General features: G+C 47.7%; 1 protein-coding gene across 8 annotated transcripts in view; it reads left to right on the top strand.

The window, feature by feature from the left end:
* Nucleotides 1–24,142, top strand: part of zmiz1a (zinc finger, MIZ-type containing 1a) — a 112,170-nt gene that overhangs the window by 63,358 nt on the left and 24,670 nt on the right. For all 8 annotated transcript variants that reach the window (XM_048986985.1, XM_048986983.1, XM_048986984.1 and 5 more), the window contains 3 exons: nt 7,895–8,014; nt 12,311–12,424; nt 15,112–15,217. In XM_048986985.1, coding sequence (XP_048842942.1) covers nt 7,946–8,014; nt 12,311–12,424; nt 15,112–15,217 — 289 coding nt within the window. In that variant the 5' untranslated portion in view covers nt 7,895–7,945. The remainder of the gene's footprint in view (nt 1–7,894; nt 8,015–12,310; nt 12,425–15,111; nt 15,218–24,142) is intronic.

The following is a 24,142-nucleotide window of genomic DNA, read 5'->3' as shown; positions in this document are numbered from 1 at the left end:
GATTTAAAACTTACTCCGTCGCAACAAGGTGCAGCCCACCACATCAACCCCCCCGCCCCCCCATGACACGCCCCTCTGTTCCGGTTTGGAGGAGACAGTGTGCATGTCTGAGTCAGTCCACCGGACTGCAGAAGACCGCCTCTGCCATCAGATGCCGTTTGTGAAAATCTCAGCCAGGGTGTGCTGGCTGTTTTAACTTTCCCCTCCATCTGTGTCCTGAGATCAACAGGGAAATATTCTCCCTCCCCCATCACTGTCCACATACCGCCCCCTCCAACCCCATACATTAAGCTGGAGCCCGGCATTGCACTGCGCTATAAGGAAAGTTATCCGTATACCCAGTTTTTGGGGTTTAAATCATGAATGAGGAGCAGCAGCTGCATCAAAATGTGTCTGGGGGGGGGGGTTGGCGTGTGTGGGGGCGGGGTCTGGTGTAGAATGACAGCGCTCCCCATGAGGAACGTGTGTGTCCTGTGTGCTTTTGGCCATCTGCATGCCTGGCGGTTTCCATAGCTCTGGCACCTGTGTGTGTGTGTATGTATGTGTGTGTGTGTGTGTGTGTGTGTGTGTGTGTGTGTGTGTGTGTGTGTGTGTGTGTGTGTGTGTGTGTGTGTGTCGGTGGGTTATGTATATATTACACTGCGGGCCAAATGTCAAAAATCTTATATTTAGTTTGGTTACTTATGGTTAAGGTTAGGGCTGGGTAGGGTTAAGGTCGTCATTGTTGGGATTAAGGGTTTTCCTATAGAAATATATGGCGAGTCCCCACAACGATATGAATACAAATGTGTGTGTGTGTGTGTGTGTGTGTGTGTGTGTGTGTGTGCGTGCTTCCCCTCCCCCTACCCCCCACCCTTTTGCTGTGGCCACTGTGCCCAGCGCTGTTCCCCACCAGCCACTGCGTCTGAAGCGCGTCTTAACCGTGAGGTTACTCTCAATCCATTATTCACTGATCTCATTAGTGTTGACGCCCCCCCCCCCCCCCACCAACGCTGGAGAAACCAGCTTTTTCAATCCAAATTTGCCATCATACACTCGGTTGGACGGCCGGGAGGGGTGGGGGCATTGTAATTATAGATGGTATTTTTAAAGACAGAATTTCTTTATTGGTATTAATTAATCATTTTAATTGGGTAACTGCCTGTCTGCTTGCTGGTGCCTTCGGTAATTATCTTTCTGGGCTTTGGGGCTGCGGCATGCGGCTGACGGTGTCGCAGTGAGCCGTTAACCTCGCATTTTTGTCCCGCTGCATTCCACTCTCATACCATCGGTTTTTTAATTTTAATATATTATGAACCTGATGGTGGTGGTGGGGGGGGGGTGGATTTAGATATCAGCTGTGCTAAAAATTGGTAGGCACTCGGAGAAGCAGACAGTCATTTTAATCATGGGGGGGTTTATTAAACGGGTGTTTCTCACGGGCTCGCACAAGCCCCCTCCTTGTCTTCGACCGGGCGGTCCCTGCCGCTTCGGACTGGGGCAGACTCTTTGCCGGCCTCACAGAGTGAGATTCATGACCTGCGGGGGAGGGTGGGTGGGGGTGGGGGACAGGGGGTGTAATTACTGATGGTTCAGCAGTTTAGGGCCCTGGAACAGTAGGACAAGGAATTTCTCAGCTTTCCTGATCAGCAAAGCGTTGCTTCGGAGAGGCCGCTAACAGCTTGGCTGGAAAGGTGCCCGCATGCGCACATTAAAACTTACCCCCCCCGTCACTAACATCTGGGGGCTTCAGCACAAGCATCCTATTAATGCATTTTTTTTAAGCTTACCTAACAATAAGTTCAATATTATGCATGGTCAATAAAATGTATAAATGCATGTCATCTTTTACAACGCGAGTGATATGCAATTAACAGTTAATTATTTTAATGAAGCAGTATATGCAGCTTTTCACCCATCCGTTCACTTTCCCTGGATATGCACGGTGTCTTAGTGACGGTGTGGTGTTTTTCCCAGGGGGCTGCCTGGATGGCGCTACATCACTGGGGACACACAGACACAAATACACACTAGGGGCAGTGTCTAGGTGCAGGAGGAGCCCGGAGTACCCAAAGGAAACCTGTTGGGGGTGACGTCGGCGTCGCTGATGGTGGTGCTGACATCAGCATTCCCCCCCCTTGAACCTAGTATGAGCCACGTACACGGGCAGGCAGTCCCCCATGATTGGACGTGGTTCCCCATCAGAACCAAAAAGGATTGTCCATTTCTGATGTTAACTGACCTAGGTAACCATAACTTGTCAGCAGTGGTGCCAGAGTACACAATAGGGCTGCTCGATTATGGCAAAAATCATAATCGCGATTATTCGGGTCCGTGTCGTGACTTTGGAAAAAATCATGTGTTTATTAAACTTTAAAAAAAAAAATACTCGTTTTTTTAATAGTGGATTTCCTTGAACTCTAAATATAATTCAACTAACAAGCAAGTAATTAGGGGCCAGAAAGGGGAGCGTAATTGTGAAACGAAATGCATCGCAATGGTTTCATCTCAATTATTTTGTTTTCGTAATCATTGGAAGCAAAATATCATAATTCAAATTGAGATTTAATTAATTGCCCAGCCCTACTATATATGTGTTATGTAAATCTATCCCAGAGCCACTGCATGCGGTGGGATTGGACCGTCAGCGTTTGCTCCGTGTCGCATTGGGCACCTGACAGATCTGCTGTCGTCTGTACTGCCTTCCAGCCTCAGTCTCGTGAAATGGAAGCAGTGTAGCTTCATGCTTCGAAAGGCTCTTGTGGAATGAGATGCTACGTTTATATACAGCTGACGTCTGATTGGTGCGTGGCTGTAAACGTTTCAACTAAAAGCACAGTTACACTAACAAATGCATGTGTAAACCAAAATTAGTGTAACACTGTGTGATTGCAGTGTAGTATATATATATATATATATATATATATGTGTGTGTGTGAGAGAGAGAGAGAGACCAATAGCACCATTATACTGTGATCTAAAGAAAATGCACATCTAAGCCTAAAGAAGTGCAACACTGTCTGATTAAGGTGTGGTTTTAAGCATAATTAAAATGCAGGTATAAAACAAAAAGCCTTAAAACGTACAACCTCAAGGACGTACAAAAATCAAGAATCCTTTATTTACCTTTTGTGCATGTTGTACATATTAGTAAAACGATTCGTCGATAATATGATACAATATAATGTCTCAGTAAATTAAAATGGTAAGAGATAATGCAGCAAGATGTGATTAAAAACAGGAAGCAGGAGAAAGATTGTGCAGTAATGGCGCAAAAAGAGATGGCGTGTGACGGAAGGCTGGGTTTAACCATGGCGGAACTCTCACTAGCTCGCCGCCATCCCGCCGCACACATTCAGGAGCCGCCGCGCCTCCTAGCTACTTCCCCCGGGGGGCGCTCCCTCAGATGGCCATTTGTATTCCTCGCAGCTCCTAGTGGCGAGATGAAATCTTTCCTGATTCATTTACACAGGGGCAATCAAAACATGGCATTCGGCGATCCCCGGCAAATTAGAGAGGGAAGAGTGGAGCGGGACAGGCGAGGCGGGGTGACGGCCTGTCTGCTGCCTGGAATTCATCACATACTCCCCCCTCCCTCCCCCACCAACCCCAGCCCCTCCCTATGTCCTGATAAGGAAGATTTGTGGGGAGATTTAGGGCGCCCTGTGTGGCTGGGGCTTTAAATCAGCCTCCCCTCGCACCGTGGGCGGTGCAATGCCGCGAACGCCGCCCCTCCCCACCCACAGCCCCACAATTGATCCCTTATACCACCCCCCCCTTCCTCCCCAGAACCTGTTGAATTGGCAGCTAATTAGTAAATGTAGATTAAGCAGCCAAGTCACTCACTTCCCAGAGTCCTTTGCAGCCTGATTGTTTCTAAAATCGAACGGGCTGCTGGGGGGGGGTGGCGGTATGGAGCCGCTGTAGCGCTGTCTCTCCTGCACTCGCAGGTGTAGGTACACGTGCCCCCCCCCCCCCTCTTGTAAAGGGGCCATCATTTCCCAGGAAGCTGAGGGAGCCGGGCTGTGGGGGGTGCAGGGTAGGTTGGAGGGCAAGCCCTCACTTTCCTGTAATGGAAACAATGGCATCGCTTGTGGGAGAGACAAGGACGCCGTCCTTCACCGGTGCAGCTGGTGGTATCCTGTTGCCTCCGCTCTGTTTCGGGGAGGCTGAGGGGACCCCCTACCTGAACCTAGTCAAACCCCAGCTCTTCTGCTCCATCTTCGGTCTTTTTGCCCAAATTCTGGTTGGGGGGGCGGGGGTAGATCATGCACCTGGAGGCCACAGTGTAATGTGACATGGTGCCCCTCCCTACACACACACACACACCACACACACACAAGCAGACCTCTAATATCTGTATTGTGGGGGTCGTAAGCAGGGGCAACCATTTCTGGCTCCGTCTCTGATTTTGGGATGTCACAGCAGTGCGTGAGTTTGCGCCTCTTAGTAAACACATGAGTGGCTGTCGGCCTTGTCTGATTAGTTGATTGATCGATTCAGGGCATCGCTCGGCACTGACAGCTCATGGGGCAAACGGTGCCAGGCTCAGTAGCACTCAGGAGCCGGTCATATGCGCCCCCCCCCGCCCCCAGAATTAGTGGGCAGCATGTGCTCCTGTGTCTTGGCAAGGCTTGGTGGTCCAGGCGGGAGGGGGAGACACCAGTAAAACGGACGACCTCCTCTGCTTTTGTCTCGTGCCACCACCCCCGCTGACGGGCCCCCGCTCCTCCAACAGGCTCAGCCCCCCCCCACCCCCCCCCACCCCATGCAGAATCTCAGGAGAAATAAAATGAGCTCGAGACAGGAGCCTGTGCGTGTGTGGATCTGCACGCAGGCAGATGTGGAGGCTGGCTTGAGAACCACATGGGCAGCCCCCCCCCCCCCGGCATCAGTGACATGACCACCAGCATCTTGCTTGCATTGGCAGCCCTAACCGCATTGAATAAAGGATCCACCCTTGCGCATGTTTAGTCAGTAATGCTGCTGGTGTGTGTGTGTGTGTGTGTGTGTGTGTGTGTGTGTGTGTGTGTGTGTGTGTGTGTGTGTGTGTGTGTGTGTGTGTGTGTGTGTGTGTGTGTGTGTGTGTAGGGGTGGGGGTGGGGGGGCGCTAGCCGCATGTATAGCCGGTGCCAGAGCCGTATGGAGCCGGCCGGGGATTACGGCACATTGTGTGCGGCGACAATGGACAGCGGGGCAGGACACATTTACTGGCCCCCACCTCCCCGCATAACAAGTGCCGCTTTGTCCTTGGTGCTTGGCCACTTCCCAGGCCCCCCGGCTGCTGCACCTGGAGCCGCACTGTAGCGCCACACTGTAAATAAAGCTCGATTCCTCCTCTGGGGAGCTTTAATGCTTCGGGGGAAACTTTCACCCAAGTCCTAGATCTGTACGCCATTTTGGTCCTGCTTCTGCTATACGGTTTCAAAGAACCAATATTCCCACCATCGTTAGACTGCTCCTGGCTGTCGTGTGATCCACGTGTCGGCCGTCTACGTAACTGCCGACCTCTTGTGGTGGCCTTGAAATGCCCCCCCCCCCGTCTCTCCCAAAGGGATGTGACACTGAAGCCAGATTATTCCAAACCCAGCGTTGATATATTGGCCCTCTGAACCACGTCAAGGGGGGGCGAAGAAAGGTCTGGCGGGTTTTCCAAGGTGGTACATGCGTTTCTGTTATCAAGTCGTCACCCTGGCTCCTTACCTGTGGAGGAAGAGGAGGATGAGGCACGATGGCAGCCACTGGGGGGCGATGGTGAGCGGCCTGAGGAAGGGTGGGGGCTGTTAGGGGAGGGGCGCCCGGATCGTTTAGTGTGAGCACTTTAAATGTGCCTCGTTAATGACCCTGGAGAGGCAGGTGCTGCTTCTGGAAGGAGGGAGTGTTTATGTTCAGGGGTCTCCCCCCCCCACCTCCCGTAATGACTCCTCTGCTGCTCCTGGAGGATCTGCATTGTTTGGGTACACCAGGCCCCCCAGTGGGGGGAGCACGGCTGCGGTATCACTGCGGTTCGCCTTTTGGCCGTGAGCCTCGTCACCGCCATTACCCTTGGCGTGGTTCTGGGGCATGGCGTGTCTCTCCGATACCCGCCCAGCCTGCTTAGCGCTCCTCCGCCGCTGCTCCCCATCGCATGTCGTCAGTCGTTGTGTAATGTCTGCCCCGTGTCTGCAGCCCATTAATCCCGGATGATGTAAGCGGCCCGGTGCCGGTTTGGACCACGTGACGATCCCAGCGCCTCGCCACAGGCATGGCTGTAGCATCCAGGCAGCCTGGCTGCACGTCTCACTGCCGCCGTGCGAGGAAATCCCGCCTCCGTGATGAAGGGGAAGCTTTGTGGCTGATTAATATCCACCGTGGCCCCCCCAGCTCTGTTTGTTATGCCCTTCAGATATGTGTTAAAGACTCAAACGGTGGGGGGGTACAAGCTGCAGTGCAGGCCACCGCGGAGAAGCTCTGCCTCACAGCCGGGAGGTGTGGCCAGGGCGGGGGGGAAGGGGGGGGCAGCACTTTATCAATAAGCACAAGGTCAGACAGGCACCACGCGTCTCGACCGTGAGGAAGCTGCTCAGGATTTGCTGGGCTTGTAGCGGCTTAAAGTGACACAGACATGGCCGTGCGTACGAGCCTTCGGAAGGAGAGAGAGAGAGCCCCCTTCTGGAGCACCCCGGTCACTCACCCACCTCGTGGCCACTCCACAAAACACACTCACACCCCTTCTGTACATTTACTCACTCTTCACCCCATTTAGGTGAATAAACGGCAAGAATAATTTTTATTCTTGCTATCAGCCTTATTGTTTTTATTAAAACCCTGTTTTTGATATTTGTAAATGAATCACTATTCATACCTAATGCCTGGAGATGCTTTGAAGGGGACCTATTAACGTCTGTTTGCGTCCATCCATTGTAGAACATGAAAGTCAGTGGATTTTATCGGGGTTGATGTGATGCGATGCTTTGTATTTAATCACGCGAGCATCCATGTGCTTTGAGCTGGGTGAGGACAGGGGTGGGATGTGTATGTGGTGGGGGAGGGCAGTGCCAAGAGGTGACACAAAAGCTCTTTTGCAGCAAAGTGGAATAGATTACTTACCCCTGTCCAATCCAGCGGCAGACCTAAGTGAGCATTATCATTGGCGAGCAGCAGTCTCCAATGGCAGTGTGCATGGGATTCTCAGCGGCGCGCTCTGTTCTGGAATTTGTCACCGTGTGATGGCAATAAATACAGAGGCTTGGCAGTGGGAGGGGGGGGGGTGCTCTTCAATTTCTACCTATTAATTCAGAAGCCTGTCGGCTTAAAGCCGCAGCAGCCCGTAAATTACCGGCAGGCCACGTTCGGCGATATTTATTTGACGCAGAATGCGGCGGTAAATCAGGGCGCCAAGGCGGAATTGATAACCCCGAACGCAGGGTTGCCGTAGTTTTTACTCGCGATGATGTTGCGGCACGGGTGGCGCTCGTAACCTTATTCTTAGCGCGGGAAATATGGAGCCTGCGACTGGATCTGACTCGACGGGCCGTCGTGAATCAGTCATTTTATATTTATTTATTTTTTTGCTTTTTTGCCGCGTTTGCTCTCGCCGCATCTCGTGGCCGTGTTCGCGTGCAGGATGTATTGCGCCCGGGGTGGAGGGGAGTCTGCGATCTTCCACAGCGGCCGCGAGGCTGTTGACGCGTGAAGTTGCGGGAGGGGCGAGACTCCCCCACACCCCACCCCCCATTCACCGCTGTGGTCACCTTCCCTGGACGGTGTCGCCGGGCCCTGATCGGACCTGTCGAGAGTGTCATCGAGGGGAACGGGATCGATGGTTTCTAATTGCGAGCTGCTGCCCTAGAGCAGCATCATGAGAGGGTCCCTCAGCTAACAGTCTCTCTCTCTCTCTCTCTCTCTCTCTCTCCCCCCTTTCTCTCTCTTTCAGAGCACGGGAGTTTAATGGCTTTCAGGTAGAGACCAAGGCGGGACAATCAAAATGAACTCGATTCCGTCGATGGACAGGCACATACAGCAGACCAACGACCGGTTGCTGTGCATTAAACAGGTAAGAGGACCTTGGACTGCTGGTCATGTGACTTCTGTGGTCAGGGGCGGGGTTTATGGTGCTCACAGAGATTTGGGAAATGGTGTCATTTTATCTTATTTGCCAGTCTGGGTTTATATTCTGACATGGATTTAATATAAATACAATTTTTTAAGCCAGAACCAGAATGGGGCTGGTTAATTAAACAATGTGATGGTCGGATAATGAAGGCTTTAGACTGTTTGAGCCAAGATCAGCCTTTTGGAATCATCACATGGGCTGTGCCCCCTCCACCCCGGTAAATAACGCTAATAAGTTAGCCTCTTAGCTTCTTCGTATTGAACCATAAAAAGGGTAGGAGGCTCATTCAGGCCGGCTCTGGATGCCCTCACCCTCCTGGGGCCCATTTATAACAGGAAGAGGCACAGGCAGAATCAAATGAGAGTGCACACGTAACCCGGGGAGACAGCTCTTGGCCACGCCCCCGATCACCTGATAGGCCGGCTGTGTTTCTCACTCTGCAGGCGCTATGTCCTTTTAAAGGCGTATCGCCACATATCACTATGTGCGTAGTCTCATTCTCGGCATAAAAAATAACAGTAAATATACCCCACATCACCATCTCTGTGTCTGCTGGTATTTTTGCCAGTTGTGTCAGGAATGCTGTTTTGGGGCGTCATCCCAAACAGCTTTTGTGACGTGGGTTTAAGGGGAAAAAGTGCTTCAGTTGGATTTAGGCACGGACTCTAGGAGAGGAATCAGTCCCCCCCCCCCCCCCCCCGTGCCTGCGGGTGTTAAGCCTTCCAGCGTTGAGGCACAAGGGCAGCCCCTGGCTGATATCTGACGCCACGGTCGGTGTGCGGGGTCTGCGTAGGCCTCCGCACACCCCAGCAAGGCCGGACGTTAGCCCGGCGTTAAGGTCACAGTAATCTCGGGGCAGCTCTCGGGGAGGGACTCCCCGGGGAGGGGGGGGGCAAACAAAGGGAACCCCATCTTTACTGTGGTGGGACCGACGCGGCCGATCCAGTCGCTGATGAATGCGGTGCTGAGCACTGGTTCCGCGGTGCTCTCCAAAGTCTGAATGCCGAACTCCTCTGGGGGCTCCTTTAGTCACTCTCCCTGCAGATGTAGTCATCTGACATTCATTTATGCCTTCCCCCCGCCATGGGTTATTGCTGTTACTATAGACCGCAGCCATTCAGTGGCAAGCTAGAGAGCGCTGTAGCAGTGTGATGGGGAAGGGGGGGGGGGTGATGATTTAATAGCGGGATTTGCACGTCGAATCTACCCCCCCCCCCTCCACGGCACGTGGAAAGGGATCCAGTTTTCTTGGTTTCAGCCCATGAGTGTTTCAGAGGATTTATTCCAAGCTTGGGGGAAAAGAAGTCGTTTCCCAGCACGAGGCGTAATTTCCAGTCCCCCGACGATGCGGGCTGTCACACAGACGTGCTTCTCGACAGAGTTCTTACGACGCCGAATCGGCTCAGACGAAGCGCCGACAGCTTCTCCCGGCTGAGCACGGCGTATCGGCGGAGACTTGCTCGACTTATGTGTCATTTACATAATTTACAGACTGTAGATATGGCACATGGGTAAATATGTAATTACAAAAATACACTTAATTGAATCCACATTCAATTAATGTAATAGCATAAGAGCGTTGAAATCGTTTGCAGGAAGCTGAAGCTGGCTGATAGCACCCCCTTTATGTGACAGACAATCGCAGATGTGATAAATGCCCTTTATATCTTGCCTGTTAGACCACCGGCTTGTTTATTCAGTAGGTCAACATTCCTTTCAGAGTACAGAAGGGAGATTATTAGGCAGGATTTCGATCATTCAGGGGGTCCTTCTCCCAGGCATAAAGATTCCCGCCACGGTCCACTTTTGGGATACTGGGTTTGAGAGCAGAAGGAACAAAATCAGTATTTAAGGAGAAACAAACTTGGATTTTTTTCGTAATATAACTTCATTGTTAATTTGCACAGATATAGCTTGTCTGAGGTTGGGAGGATTCTTATGAATGTTAAAGGGGTAGCATATTAGCGACAGTCGAAAAAGTAATTTGTAATCCTTCTGCACGTGAAAGTTCACCCCCGCCCCCCCCCCCCCCCCCTCGAATTCAAATTTCAAATTCAAAGTGAAACCGACCAGAGCAGAGCCGCAGAGTCAAGTTGCTAACTGGATTAGTTTCGGGCTGCCCCCCCCCCCCCCCCCCCCCCCCATTTTTTTTTTTGTTTGGGTCCCATCTGGCCCGGATGAGAGGGAAGTCGTCTAATCTGCTTCCCTCACAGTCTTTGCTGGAGCCGGATTCCAGAGCGATTCGAACAATTAATCAAATATTGAAAAGAAGTCAGACTCTTCATTACAGATTATATCAATTTAGAGGTTTGAAAGTTTGTTTGTTTGTTTTTTTTGTATATATGATGCATTTCTAAAAGGAGTGATAGTTCTGATTAGGCAGGTGGAATCCTGTAACACACCCATGTTGACAGTGACTGCATGCTGAAGCTGACTGTATTCATAACTTTAAAGTCAGACCCATCTAGAACCTCTGGTGTGGTTCCGACACACTGGTTTGCTTCCCTTCATGAGTCTGGGAGCAGAAATATATGCTCCTTCCCACATGCCCAGTGGCTGTTCTTCCCAAAGCTTCTGCGGTGGATCTTCCTCACCACCTCCTCATTTTTTTTTTATTATTTGGTGGAGGGTGGCCTCCTTGTGATGGAGGAGGAACGTCACGTCACACTGCATCATGCCGCTGAACCCCATGGTTCCGTGTCCTGCCCCCCCACCCAGGCGCCCCTTGTTGGGTGGGGCCTCTTCTCTCTCTGCCCGCAGGTGGGGCTGGTGGATCGGTGGGATTTGGCCGGCAAATCGGGAACATCTGTGACCCGGCACTGCCAGCCCGGCCCAGAATTCCTGGCACTCCATGCCGCATGGCTGGCTGATGGAGGCTCTGGCGGGACCTGATCGTGGCGAGGGCGGAGGGAGGGTGCTCGCGTCAAAAAGCTGTGGAGCTTTTTATCGCTCTCGCAGCCCCCCTGTGTACTCCATCTTGCCTTCTCCCTCTGAATGCTGATTGTTTCAGTGCACAGCCTCTAAACCCGGCTAAATTTAGCGTGGATCGCCATTTTGCTTTCGAGATCTTCGCCATTGCCGGCACCTGCGCCGCCTCTGAGCGTTTCCCTGGCTCGCCGACGGAGATTCCCTCGTAGGGGAATGCCGGCATCGCTTGCAGAATAAGCCAGACTGGTTTCATCCGGCCCTTGTCAAATAAGGGCTTTGTAAATTAATATGAAAGCTTTCCCTTGTCAAGTTTTGAACTCTACTGCCCCCTGCAGGTGGCCTTGGAACGTGGGAGGTGGCTGCGACTCTGAGGGGAATTTCAGGCGCGAGGAAGGGGAACGTGTCAACAACACGTCTCTGCCGAAATTACACACGGCTCAGAGGCTGCAAGATCAGCCAGGGGCCCCCCGCGCCATAATTTTACACGAAATGTATCCGTGCTGTCAAACATTTTCACAAAAGCAGCCGTCACAAGTGGTGGCGAGACTCTGGGTGTGAATTGAGACGGTTAGCAGGAGGAAACAGCGGTCCGTACTCCTTTAAAAGAAAAACAACGCGGTTGTTCCTCGGGCCTTTGCGATCGCGTCACCTGAGGTCATGGGAAGACTGGATTAAGGTGGGTGGAGCGTGGCGTGAAGGTCACCCAGCGCTTAGTCAGCCAGCCAGCGAGGCAGGGGCAGCCTGGTTCTCGCGCAGAGCTGTCCGGGTGGCGCACAGTGCCGCAGGAAGTTACGTAAATGAATGGAATGTACCCGCCAGCCTGGGACGTGACCCAAAGTCCCTTCGCTGACTATCCGGGGTGGGCGGGAGGGAAGAGCTTTGTGTTGGATACTGTTGTGTTGTTCTATAATTAGGGGTATGAAGACGGCAGCGTGTGGCTCGGTGAGTTAGGGTGCTGTGTCTGCGAACGGAAGGTCACAGGTTCAAATCCCAGAGTTGGCGGAGTGATGTCACCATTGGGGCCCTTAAACCCCCCCCCCCCCCCCCCCCTCCCAATTGCTCCAGGGACCATCTGACCCTGCTTTCTCAATTGTGCATTGCTTTGGATAAAAGCATGTCCTAAATAAAGAAATTGCCATAATCTCTTGAACTACCGTGCTTGTTATAATTTATTTTGAGGTACCAGGGTAACACAGATGTCTAATTACAGTTACATTTAGGCCAGGGTCCAAGAAAAACACAGGAATGGACTGAGTGAGTGTGCATGAGTTCAGTTAATGAGGTGGTGCCTCTGTCTGTCACCCCCAGCACTTACAGAACCCGGCGAACTTCCAGACGGCGGCGACAGAGCTGCTGGACTGGTGCGGCGACCCGCGGGCCTTCCAGCGACCCTTTGAGCAGAGCCTGATGGGCTGCCTTACGGTAAGACCCAAATCAGCTGTGTTGTCCGCCGCATCCGTGCCAGGAGACATCCGAATCCACCTGACGCAGCCTGTCTATCGGAATTCCGGAGCGGACACATTTACGGCACTGGGCTGCGCAAACAGAACTTGGGAATCGTCCACTGCGGACGCTGGATTTCCATCCATTTTCACAGAATGTCTTTTCACTATTCGTGCCCAGAGATTGGTTATGATTTTATGTGCTGGACGGAGTCGTTTTTTCCAGTGCTTGTTGGGAGATAGCTAAAGCAGCTTCCCAGCGATCTGGAACACCGTGAGTTTGAGCGTCTTGGTGCCACCGCATTAGTGCAAGTGTGACAGTGACCTGTGTGTTGATCTCCTCCTGATAAACCGATAGAGGGAGATGTCCGGTGCTCCGTACGGACTGCTGCAGGAATCCGGTGCTGACTGTACCCTGGAGATCTGGTATGCAGGGGATCTAATGCTGACTGTGCCATGGGGATCCGACTTGCAGGGAATCAAGCACTGGGGAACCAGTGCTGACTGCACTCTGGGGATCTAGCACAGAGAATCAGGCCCCGGGGATCCAATGCTGACTGTGCTTTGGGGATCCAGCATGCAGGGGATCAGGCTCTGACTGTGCTCTAGGGATCCGTTCCCGGGTCTTGTTCAGTTAAGCAATAAATGAGCGACACAGACTTCAGTCATTTCTGATTATTTGGAATTTCTGTCCCTGTGATTAGCATCCTATCTTTTAATGCTGTAAAGAACATCCTTAAAGATCCTGGGTGAATGAATACAAAGCTGCTGGGGAACAAAATAGTCGTGAGCAGATTGGGAGCAAAGACCATTTTATTTTTTTCAGTTTTAGCTATCTTGGAACTGGTGGTTTCCTTAGATCTGTGCAGCATTATTATTGCCACTTGTCTGTTTGTTTGCTGTTTTTGTCCGTTCAGTACCCCCAAGGCTTTTCACTTAGGCACTGGATAGACTGCCCTGCTATGCTGTGGGTACTCTAATTCCAGTCGTAGCATGCTCAACTTTCAGATCCCTTATTTTTACAGGAATCTCCTTTTACAGCTCCCAACTGGGTTTAGCCTAGCAGTACAAAAAAAAAATCTCCGGGTAGGTCTAATCATCGAAAGCATAACATACTGCCGCTATGTTTGTTCAGTCACCCAGACAAGACATTTAATCAGTTTTGTGTTCCTTCATGTTCATTTCTTATTTCATCTCTGTCTAAACTCGTCCCAACTGGAAGCAGCGTGATACAAGAGTACTGTGTGGAATAGACTTTTACAGTGTCGTTATAATATTTCCTCCTCGTTTTGCTTTTTGACGGCAGAAACGCAGTCTCTCCTTCGTGGACGAATAGGATTTCATTTATGTTTGCTTTCCGATCGGAATGCCGTCCGCCTTCCAGCAGAGCTTTACACAGAGCCCCATTCTGGCAGCACACCTGGGCTCTGGCTCTCGGTGGGAATTTCTCCTTTTAACTGCAGCTGGCGCGAGTGTCGCGTGGTGATTCGATCTCCCGAATGGAAGGAATCGGTTAATTTAAAAGGACGGCATTTGTAAGAAAAAAAAATCCACCATAAAGCTTAAGAATATTCAGTAGACCCGCAATCGCGGGAGCAGAACGACTGCAGTTGCTGGGTTTTGCGTGCACTGGAATAAGTGACTGGCATTAGCCTCCGCTGGTCGGCGCAGTGGTAATGAACAGCTAACGCATACATATCCTCTGCAACGCGCAGCTTTATATCAGTGATGCGCCGCTACCTTTTTTTGGCGTCGGAAAGCATCGACGGAGTATATTTTCAATACGATAATGTCACAGTAGAGTGCTGGGCCGCAGTACACATTGATTTTGAGTGCAGCAGTAGCGATTTCAACAAAAAATACCTCTAGTCCGTGTCCCCTGCTGGTATGTAATGTGTATTTTAAAGTGAATGGGTTGCAGAATAACAGGGACGCTGAAGGGGGGAGTTTGCCATGTAATGATTTATTGAGCCACTAGGGGCGTGTTCATGTCATGTCACATCTCAGTGGGCTTCAGTATAGCGTGGTTTCTAATGATACAGATATTCAGATTTTTTTTTAAATGTAATCCTTTTTTTTTTAATGCCAGACTCTTGGAGTCAAGATGGTACTGTCGCGCTCTGACCTAATTCCTCATGCAGCGGCCGGTAAGGTTTAACAGCGAGGCCCTTGTCCGGCATCCCGGACACGTAATTGAACATCACGGTGCCGATTTCGGCTTAATGGGGTGGGCTGCACATGGCGCATTACCACGCCGGGAACGGGGTGGCCGTCATCAGATACATAAGGAAAATAATATTACATAAATGATTATTATTAATAATAATGCCTGTGGCTGCACGTGTGTTAAGCAGGGAGTGTTTGTAGCTAATGAATGGAGTTAAAATAGCATTAAAGAACCTTGCCAATGTTATTTATAAAGATCTTTGACGTGAGGAGCTAGGAGTCGTGTCTGCAGCACTGGCTTTGCTCCCGCATTTCCTGAGGGAATGCTTTTGAGCATAATCCTCTCCACGGTTAAGTCAGGAGGGCTGCGCCGCGCGGTATCCGGGCTCTGCTGCTGCAGCCGAGCATCTCGCGGGTGCGCGTGCTCTAATAACGCCCCGCACGCGGAGCCGGCTCCTTCCGCGTGTCCCCGCAGCTCTGACCGCTCTTTTTCCCGCGCAGGTGGTCAGCCGTGTCGCCGCGCAGCAGGGCTTCGACTTGGACCTGGGCTACCGGCTCTTAGCCGTCTGCGCAGCCAACAGGGATAAGTTCACCCCGAAGTCTGCAGGTAAGACCTCGAACCGTTCACCTGCACAGCCTGCGCAGACGCGGGCAGCTGCCAGCTCCGGGTTTCACACCGATTTACCTCGCGCATCTCGGATGACTCTCTTATAGCTCCTAATGGATTTTATCCCGACCCTCGAAACTAACGTCTGGCACTTATGGTCCCTCTCTGACTGCCTGTATCGATGTAAAGTTTTTCAGAGATACGTTTTTATAATAGCTTTTTTTTACATTCAGGGATTCGGTTTTCTGTAAATTCGCTAAGATCGGCTAATCCAGCGCTGGTGTACTGAAATACAATGGATATACTAGTGTATATTATCATATTACTGGTCGTTTTTCTCCAGGCTGGAACAAAATTTGCGATTTGTTATTTTTACCCAAAATATCACGTTAGTGGAGTCAGTTACAATATGCTGGTGATGCCTAGTCAAAAACCCCTGAATCTTAAATAACTGCATGTACAAAGAGGCATTTGACCAAAACCAGTTTCTCTCTGAAGGATTGTGTTGTTTTTAATGTAGCTTTTCTTTCTTGTACATCTGTGGATATCATCTTGGCAGATGGCAGCTTGCAATATTTAAGGAGCCGATTAATATCTTTGTTATATTTTCCCCTTGACATTTCTAACGGGTATGCAGTACCTTGGAATTGACATTACAGTGTATTCTTTGTTTCAGATGCTAGCCTTAGATTGGCATATCTCCTGGTCTTCATAGGTGTCCGGCAGAATGCCTGATATCACATGTTTTCCCAGTTATGATGCAAGCTGGTGCAAAGTCCCTGTCTCCTTAGGTGGTGTAATTTTCAAACTTTACCTTCGTGTGCCTGGCTTTCGTCGGCATGGTCTTTATCAGTTGCCTCCCTGATTTTATTTATTTATTTATTTTTAACTCATTTCATTGCCATCGAAAGCAGCCTTTGACTGAAAGACCGAAATAGGATAAATGAGTGATAAGAATTCCCGAGCAATGTAGACCCTGCCTAAATGCCGGTGTAATTCACGCGCTGATTTGAATCTTCAAGCTGCGTAGTTTGCTTTGAATTAAAGGCCAACATCAGCTACATAGTGATTATACCAAGGAACTGGTGACATTGTATACAAATACAATTTCAAAAAACAAAATACCAACAGATTTAAACATTGTGCTGTATACACTTATGCATGCGTATGAATATGTGTAACAGTATGCAGCTTCTGTTAATCTGTTTATTAAAAGTGTCTAATGCAGGTTACAAAGATGTTCACTAATACAAGTACTTTTGCCAGTTCAGTCTGTATATTCACTGCTAATTCTTTAATACAGTCTCTTTCCTCTGCCATGCCTCAGAATTTGTAGCGGCGACTTGCTAATTACCCCTAAGATGAACAGAGGTCCTCATTAATGTTTTTCTGATGCTATTCTTATGCATATTAAGCTGCACTCCACCCATCCTTCCCAGTCATGTGAATGAAGCAGCACCCCTGGGAAATGGCATTTAAGACACTCTGTGCCTTTATGCCCACAGTTCATTGTGGTTCTGCTCATGGCGGCGGCTGTCATTGGGGCAAAGCCTTTAGTGACACTGATCTTTTATCAGGAAAACAAGATTCTTCTTAAAGGGACCTCAGGTTATTGTAACATTATGACATTTCCAAAAGTTATTTTTTTTGTTAGGGCTGCGTGCTGCGAATAGTATTTCTCGTAAAATCTCTGTAATTACAAATGCGTTTATTTGTATTTGACTTTTCCCTTTCAGTATTCTGTATGCGCAGCTGGGATGAGCCTCGCAAAGAATCCCAGCTACGTTTTCTAAACGTCTGCCATTACAGTGCAGAATTTTGATGCGCAGATTCTCATGAAGTGTCCGGTTCTTGTCATAGATAGATGGACCATGAAACTGATATGCAGTGTGAGACAGTGTCAGCTGGACGTGCAGAATTTACCACTCTAGTTCAAGAACGTGGTTAACGGCTAGCTGTCAACAATACAGGGCGCACAAATAGATGTTCGGGTGTAGCCTGTAATGTACCTGTTGAGTGTTTGATTCTGCTGTACATTAGAGTGTAATATACTACATCAGAGTAAGGTCCTTTACTGAATAAAACATGCTGGTTTTCATCAGGAAACCCTGTGTGTCACAGGTATACCATTTTCTGTTCTGGGCTCTACAAAGTCTTACATGGATTGTTGATTTGAGTTAGCATTTAATGAACTACTGAATGCTTTAAAATGTTTTGTGGGTGTTGCTAATTGTCCGGATTGATGTACTTTTATTATGTTTCTTGTGGTAGTATCAGTGAAGTATTTCTGTTATTTCTGGGCTGGAATTAGCTCATTACAGTAACCATTTTGGAGGTGAACTCACTGCGGCCCAAATATCATCAGCTTGCATTTATATACCAAGGTCCGTCTTATATGCTCAGTAATAATGCGGAGTGAGGGCAGCGCAAATGAAAGCTTGTGGGAAGCTATTTAGTACCATCGTTCCACAAGGGCATTGGGGGCCCAGTCGCAGTCACGGCCACACCGGCACATCCCCGGAGCCCTGGCAGGAAGGCGGTTCTTAAAAGGCACTCGGTGGAGCCCCGGGGGCAAGGCTGTGCAGTGGATCCACCCGGCCGTTGCTGAGAAACCACAGCGGGTGAGTCACATGACCGCCAGGATGGCGGCAATAGGTCGGACATCCGATATCATAGACGGAGACTATATGTCTGTGATTCATGAAGGCTGGTGCAAGTGGTTCAGAGGCTCCTGGTGAACAAATCGACTCTGGAATGCATCTCTTACAAGATTAGTTAGGCAAAAAGAGCAGGGAAAGTGGAAGGTTTTAATTGAATATTCTGTTCTTTGCCTAATATTATTTTAACAATAATGTGTTTATCTTGTCTGCTTCATTTCCTGGACTCTGTCCAACAACAACAAAAAAAAATTTGCAATAACTTTTAAGGTCATGAGGAGTTAAGGACTTGTTTTCAAATCCTTAACATAATTAAGGATTATGGGTAATTTGGTTTTTCTGTCTAAGTTGCAGTGTTTTGTTTTATATTGTGTTTCTTGAGCTGACATTGGCTTATTAAGGAGACATTGCATTCTGGATCTAAGCTAGAAAAGCCTTGTTTTTACTGCCTAGAATTACCGCTGTGCGATATGACCAAAATCTCATATCCCAATATAAGTCATCTTATATCCTGATAATGATATATATCGCGACTGCACCTCATATTTATGGATTTTTTTTCTACTGTGGTAGGAACTGGAGAAAAATCTGGAAATAAAAAGGAGCGAGGTCACAAATATATTCCAAATATACAAATATATCGGAAGTGATTCCCAAATGTACAAAACTCTTTTCACGGGCACAGATCGCTCTGTATATCTGGATATGGTTTTACACAACGCAAATTAAAAATACATATTTGTGGATAATGATGTTTTTGTGATTTTTTTTTCTGCTGATCAGATGTGGTACACACAGCCCCTAAGAGGTCTGGGTGGGAAAATATTTTTTACTTTTTTACTTTATTTAACTTTTATTGTCATTTTGCATTCCCTCGCAATACATTTCTGTAGCTAATAGTAGCTGTACTGTGTATGTTTAAAATACAAAAGATAGAATTAATGGACTAATTAATGGACTAACCCAAGCAATACAGACATGTCCAGTTTAATGTGCTTTAAGCATTAAACTATGGGGGACAGTGCACACCATGTAACTTTTATATATGTGTTTTTATTTATTTAAGTGTAATTATTTAATAATTGCACTATGGGGGGCGACATGGTGGTGCAGTGGTTAGCACTGTTGCATCACACCTCTGAGTTTGCATGTTCTCCCCATGTCGTCGTGGGGTTTCCTCCGGGTACTCCCCACAGTCCAAAGACATTCTGAGGCTAATTGGAGTTACTAAATTACCCGTAGGTGTGCATGTGTGAGTGAATGGTGTGTGAGTGTGCCCTGCGATGGGCTGGCCCCCCATCCTGGGTTCTTCCCTGCCTCGTCCCCACTGCTTCCAGGATAGGATCCGGACCCACCGCGACCCAGTAGGATAAGCGGATTGGGAAATGGATGGATGGATGGAATTGCACTATATCCATTCACCAGCAGTGACTGTAAACAAGGTAGCTGGGCTACTGAACGTGAATTGCACACACAAACACTGAAGTATTAATTAAAATTCGCCCGTAAAGAAATCTGGAAATTCTGTTTCTGTTGCTTGCGTTTCTTGAACAATATTACAGCCGCAAAGTGAATATAAAGCTAACCATACCACTGTGTCGTAGTTAAGGTGTAAACCAGATATGGGTCTACACTGAAATATACTGAAATATTTCAGAAAGTGGGATTAAACCTTAACTCCAACACTGCGGTAAAGTTAGCTTTATATACAGTTTCCGGCTGTAATATCTTTCAAAATTTGTGATATGTTTCCGGTTTTTCAGGTATTATATTTGCTTGTATATGCACACTTCACATTCAATAGCCCAGCTGTCTTGCTAAAGTCAGTAGTGGTGAATAGATACAGTGCAGTTTAATAAATACGTATAAAACACATAATCTTACATGTCTGTATTATTTAGGTTTATGGAACCATGCCGTCATGTTGCAGCAAATGACAAGTGTGTATTGGGATTGCAAAACTGTGGTGACTTAACATAAAACTATTTAAAAAAAATGTTTTTCCACCCAGACCTCCTACGGGCTCTGTAGTGGTATGAACTGGACAAAAATTCGCAAATAAATAGGAAGGAATCATCCACAAATGTGTAAAACATGTTTCACGTGCACAAATCGCTGCGTATTTTTGTGGATAGATTTTACACAACTCAAAAACATATATTTGTGGGTCATGGTAGATATTTGTGGATTGTCTTTTGTGGGTTTCAAAAAATACGGTCCAATAAAACCTTCCATACAAGTGCCACATCTCATGTGGTGGCATGTAACCTTACAAACTCATCCAAATGATGACACAAATGTAGCCATAAAAAGCGTATTTTGCGATCACACAAAATAAACGATGGGAGCATAATATGAAACGATAGACGTTTTTATTTTGTGATCTGATACAAATCATCATATCGCACAGCCCTATCTAGGATAGAAATTTGCTGCTGTTAACAGTAAAGGGTGCAGCAACTTTAGTGTTTGGAAAAGTCATATTGCACTTGTGTCCATTTAGTAGATTTTTATTTTTATTTTTATTTTTTATTGCTGTGTGTCTCCTGTACCTCCTAGTATATTTCCTCCTAAGCATTGTAGATGCTTTTCACCTCAGAGGTTGGACTGGACGTTCCCTTCATGTTCCATGCAAGCTGACTGGCTACCCTTCTGAGAACCATCACTGGATCAGGCTCGAGCCCAGTGCAGTAAATGTATCTGTAACAACCTTGTTTTTCATCAAGCGGACTGGGCCGGTTGACAGATGAATTAGCTTCTGCTGGGAGTACCGTATTAGCAAGTGTTCTGTTTACCCTGAGTATCGGTCTTTGCTGTATCCATGGACACTGCCGAGGGATGTCACTGCTGACGTTTTAATGAAGAGTGATGAATGTTGCTCGCATCTAATGTGCGTTTGATAAAACCGTTGATTATAAGGAGGGTGTAATGATGGGGAGGGGGGTGTAAAGCAGGATGATATGTGCAGCACTGGTCACCAGTTCACAGGAACGAGAGAAAAATGTTGAGTGGGGGGTCGTTATCTGTTAAGCTTCTTTTTTTGACAGTTGGTCAGGATTTAAGAAGGGCCCCTCATTTAAGAGGTGACTCCTTCAGACGCCACAGCATAGGAAGCACTTAAGCGGCTGTGATATCAGTTACGCTTGTCTCCGTCATCCCTGTGAGTATATGGGGGGGGGGGGTATCCATCAGAGATCTGGCTCAGTCTGCGGTTTTGTTCCCACCGTTAACGTTGAGTGATTCACGTGCCATCCAGGCGGTGTAGAGGTGCAACAGAGCAGAGCACCACCCCCCCCACCTCCCACGGGCGGCCGTGTGGAAACGTGGAGGTTTCTTATGCTGCCAAACATGGGAGGGAGTTTCGACTTTCCAGGATCGAGTTAAGCGTTCAGTTAGACTGGACTAAAATGCACTGCAGTTTATTCAACTCCACACAAAACATATGCTTTTGCATTGCGTCTTAAAATGGCTGAGATTTACAAAGAATCTAATAAAGATTAGATGGTAAGCATCTGTCATACACAGAATAATGGTAACAAAGGGACAGTGGAGAAAAAATGACGCCCACATTATTGCTGGAATTGTCTATGTAACTAAGTGATGTTCTTTGTTTTGGGTTTAAAACGGCATTGAATCCAATTATCTTGGGTCAGTTGTTGGGTCAAACTAGTTTTTTGTTTAGTGTAGTTTGATCTTATTTTTTTATGTATTATTTGTTATTTGTGTGAAATCTATCAGTTTCTTGGTAGTCAGGCTGTCGCTGTCCGTCATGGGTCTTGCCTTGTTGAACAAGCAGGTTGTATGAATTCACCTGGCCATTGGCGAGCTCTCGTCCTGGTGCTGCCAGTGTGGGACTGCTGGGCACACCCAGGAGCTGGGATTTCTGGGTTTGGTGCTCCAGTCATTAACAGTAACGGAAACCGTAACCATTGGTCTTGTTAACAGAATTCGACCTGGTTTCTTGCATGCCTTGCATTCAGACATTCTCAAGAATAGTGTGACTTTGCCACATATTTTGCCCTTCATAAACTCATTTATCAATATTTATAATTCACGTTCCATCTAGCCATATGCACTTTGTCGATTTCATTGCACAGTTCTTTAGTGTTTATTGATTATGTTCTTTTTTACACCGGTAACAGTATTTGAAAGTAATAAAGAAGCCTAGATCATGGGGGGAGCAGTCGAGACTGTTACTTGTGGGTGTCGGGGAGTTGGTGGGTGGGAGGAGCGGCCCTTGAATGGGATTAGCCTGCTCTATTAATCTGTGATTACGGGGGACTGTCTATCCATGGAACGCCGCTATGTGGGTCACGCCATATTGTCACGGAAGCTGGGGGAATCACGTAATGTTGAAGAAATTCCTCAGCTTCTTGACACAGATGAGGATCCTGTAGAAACTACAGTGCTCGTTTCATCACCCTTCCTCCTTGCTCTCCAGTAGAGATTTCTCCTGGCATGGATCATTGGTATAGTCTAGCACAGCAGTTTGAAGAGAGTGTTTAATCGTTTGTTCTCCCCATGTGGGTCAGAGTGGCACATTCCAAATTGCTTGTGCTCCAACAAGCACAAGGAATTCCTTAGTTCTAACCTGTAAAAGAAAGCATTCATTTAAAAAGGGGGGTAGATGTCAAACTTCGGAATAAACTTTCCATTTGGCTATGATTTCTGTGGAGTTATTCGCATATTCTTACATAGCTCACTTTTCAGTTTTAACAATTTCAGTTGTTCAGTTGTTTCAGAGTTTTTTTTGCTGCACCAAAAGTGGTTTCACTGTTTAAATATTTTATATTTAAATTTACACAGTTATTAAACATCTACAAGCTTTTTAACTATGGTGTGCTGCATAAATATCCCTTGGATTCCTTTGAGAATTAAAAGATTTTTTTCCAATTATAATAATTATTATTGTTACTACAGTGTATTAGTAAATATCACTAAGCACGTTCAAATGATCTTAAGTGTACTAAACAGCTCACACATAGTTCAGTGACATCTCTTTAGGCCTGAGAGCAGAAATATTGCCCTTGAAGCCTGCGTGTGGGCCAGCACTTGTGAAACATGCTCACGGCATTCTGGGGTGAACAGAGGGGCAGGAACGGTGATTTTTCGCCCTATCACTTACAATGATGACACGTCTTTGATCATTCTGCATTCTGCTGTGTCTTTCTTGGAGTATGCCATGCCTTTAAGAGGGGGGATGGAACTCTGGGAGATCACTGGGAGCGCAGGGGGTGGGGTGTACTGGTGTGGCAGATCTCCGGTTGAGTAGCTAAGCTTTTCTGTTCTGAAGATTTTCGTTGAAAACATCCTGCGTGACTCAAAATGTCTCTCCCGTTTCTCCAGGAAACATGCTTTTGTCAATTTTGTTACAGATACGGAGAGCACACTCATGACTGACATGTGATGGATATCTGACTGGATTACGGGCATTTATGTCAAAGGCAGACTTTAACTTCAGGTTTTGTCCGGCAACGCAACAGATGCTCGGCATCTGGTCTCTACAGAAGTGAATGGTCCTGTTCAGGGAACCGCAAAGACGATGTTTCAGCTGCTAAGGAATGAGAGAGGATGAATTAGTAGTACTGTTTAACGAGTCTTAAACTGAGCAGGAACATTATCAATTAAGCCGTCATCTTTCTGCCGACCTGTTAACAGCTTGACAACCTTCCTAGTCCTTCTTGACTTCATATTTCACGTCTCCAAAGCGGTGGTCATTCCAGTCTCGCCGTCGTAAATGAAATATGAATTCTCAGAAAACTTTTTTACATGCTGTCAAGTGCCTCTAAGCTAAAATAAACTGGAAACGGGAGATCCCGTAAGTGGCGCAGAAATCCGAATTCGATTCCGGATCCATCAGAGAGCATGCAGCATATCTGTCTGCCTGCCATTAATCTGAGCTGAGGTTTTATTTTTTTTATAGAACAATTTGTCCGCTGTTTTCCATGTTACTGAATTCTACAGCTCGATCCTTTCATTGGCTTTTAGAAGTTGGTTAGAAGGATTTGCTTATCAGTGAAGTGAAAACTCAAATTATCTTTACAGTGGTTTGGTACGCAGAAGGTTTAAGCTGTAATTTTTTTCTTAACCAAATATCTTATTCTCTAGGCTGTATTTCCAGGCTTGGTTTGTAGACAGTAACTTATATTTTTACTGTGGGTTTTCCTAAATAGAAAATGACATGTGTTTCTTAAAACGCTGCTGGTGGTCAGACCCATGTCTGAGTGCCTGAAACGTTGGATGAAGTTTAGCCGTCTGTCGGTAAAGC

This window comes from Brienomyrus brachyistius, chromosome 20 (genome assembly GCF_023856365.1).
Source record: "Brienomyrus brachyistius isolate T26 chromosome 20, BBRACH_0.4, whole genome shotgun sequence".
NCBI classification, from domain to species: domain Eukaryota; kingdom Metazoa; phylum Chordata; class Actinopteri; order Osteoglossiformes; family Mormyridae; genus Brienomyrus; species Brienomyrus brachyistius.
Note: the sequence above shows the minus strand (reverse complement) of the source record. Positions and strands in the feature narration are given on the sequence as shown.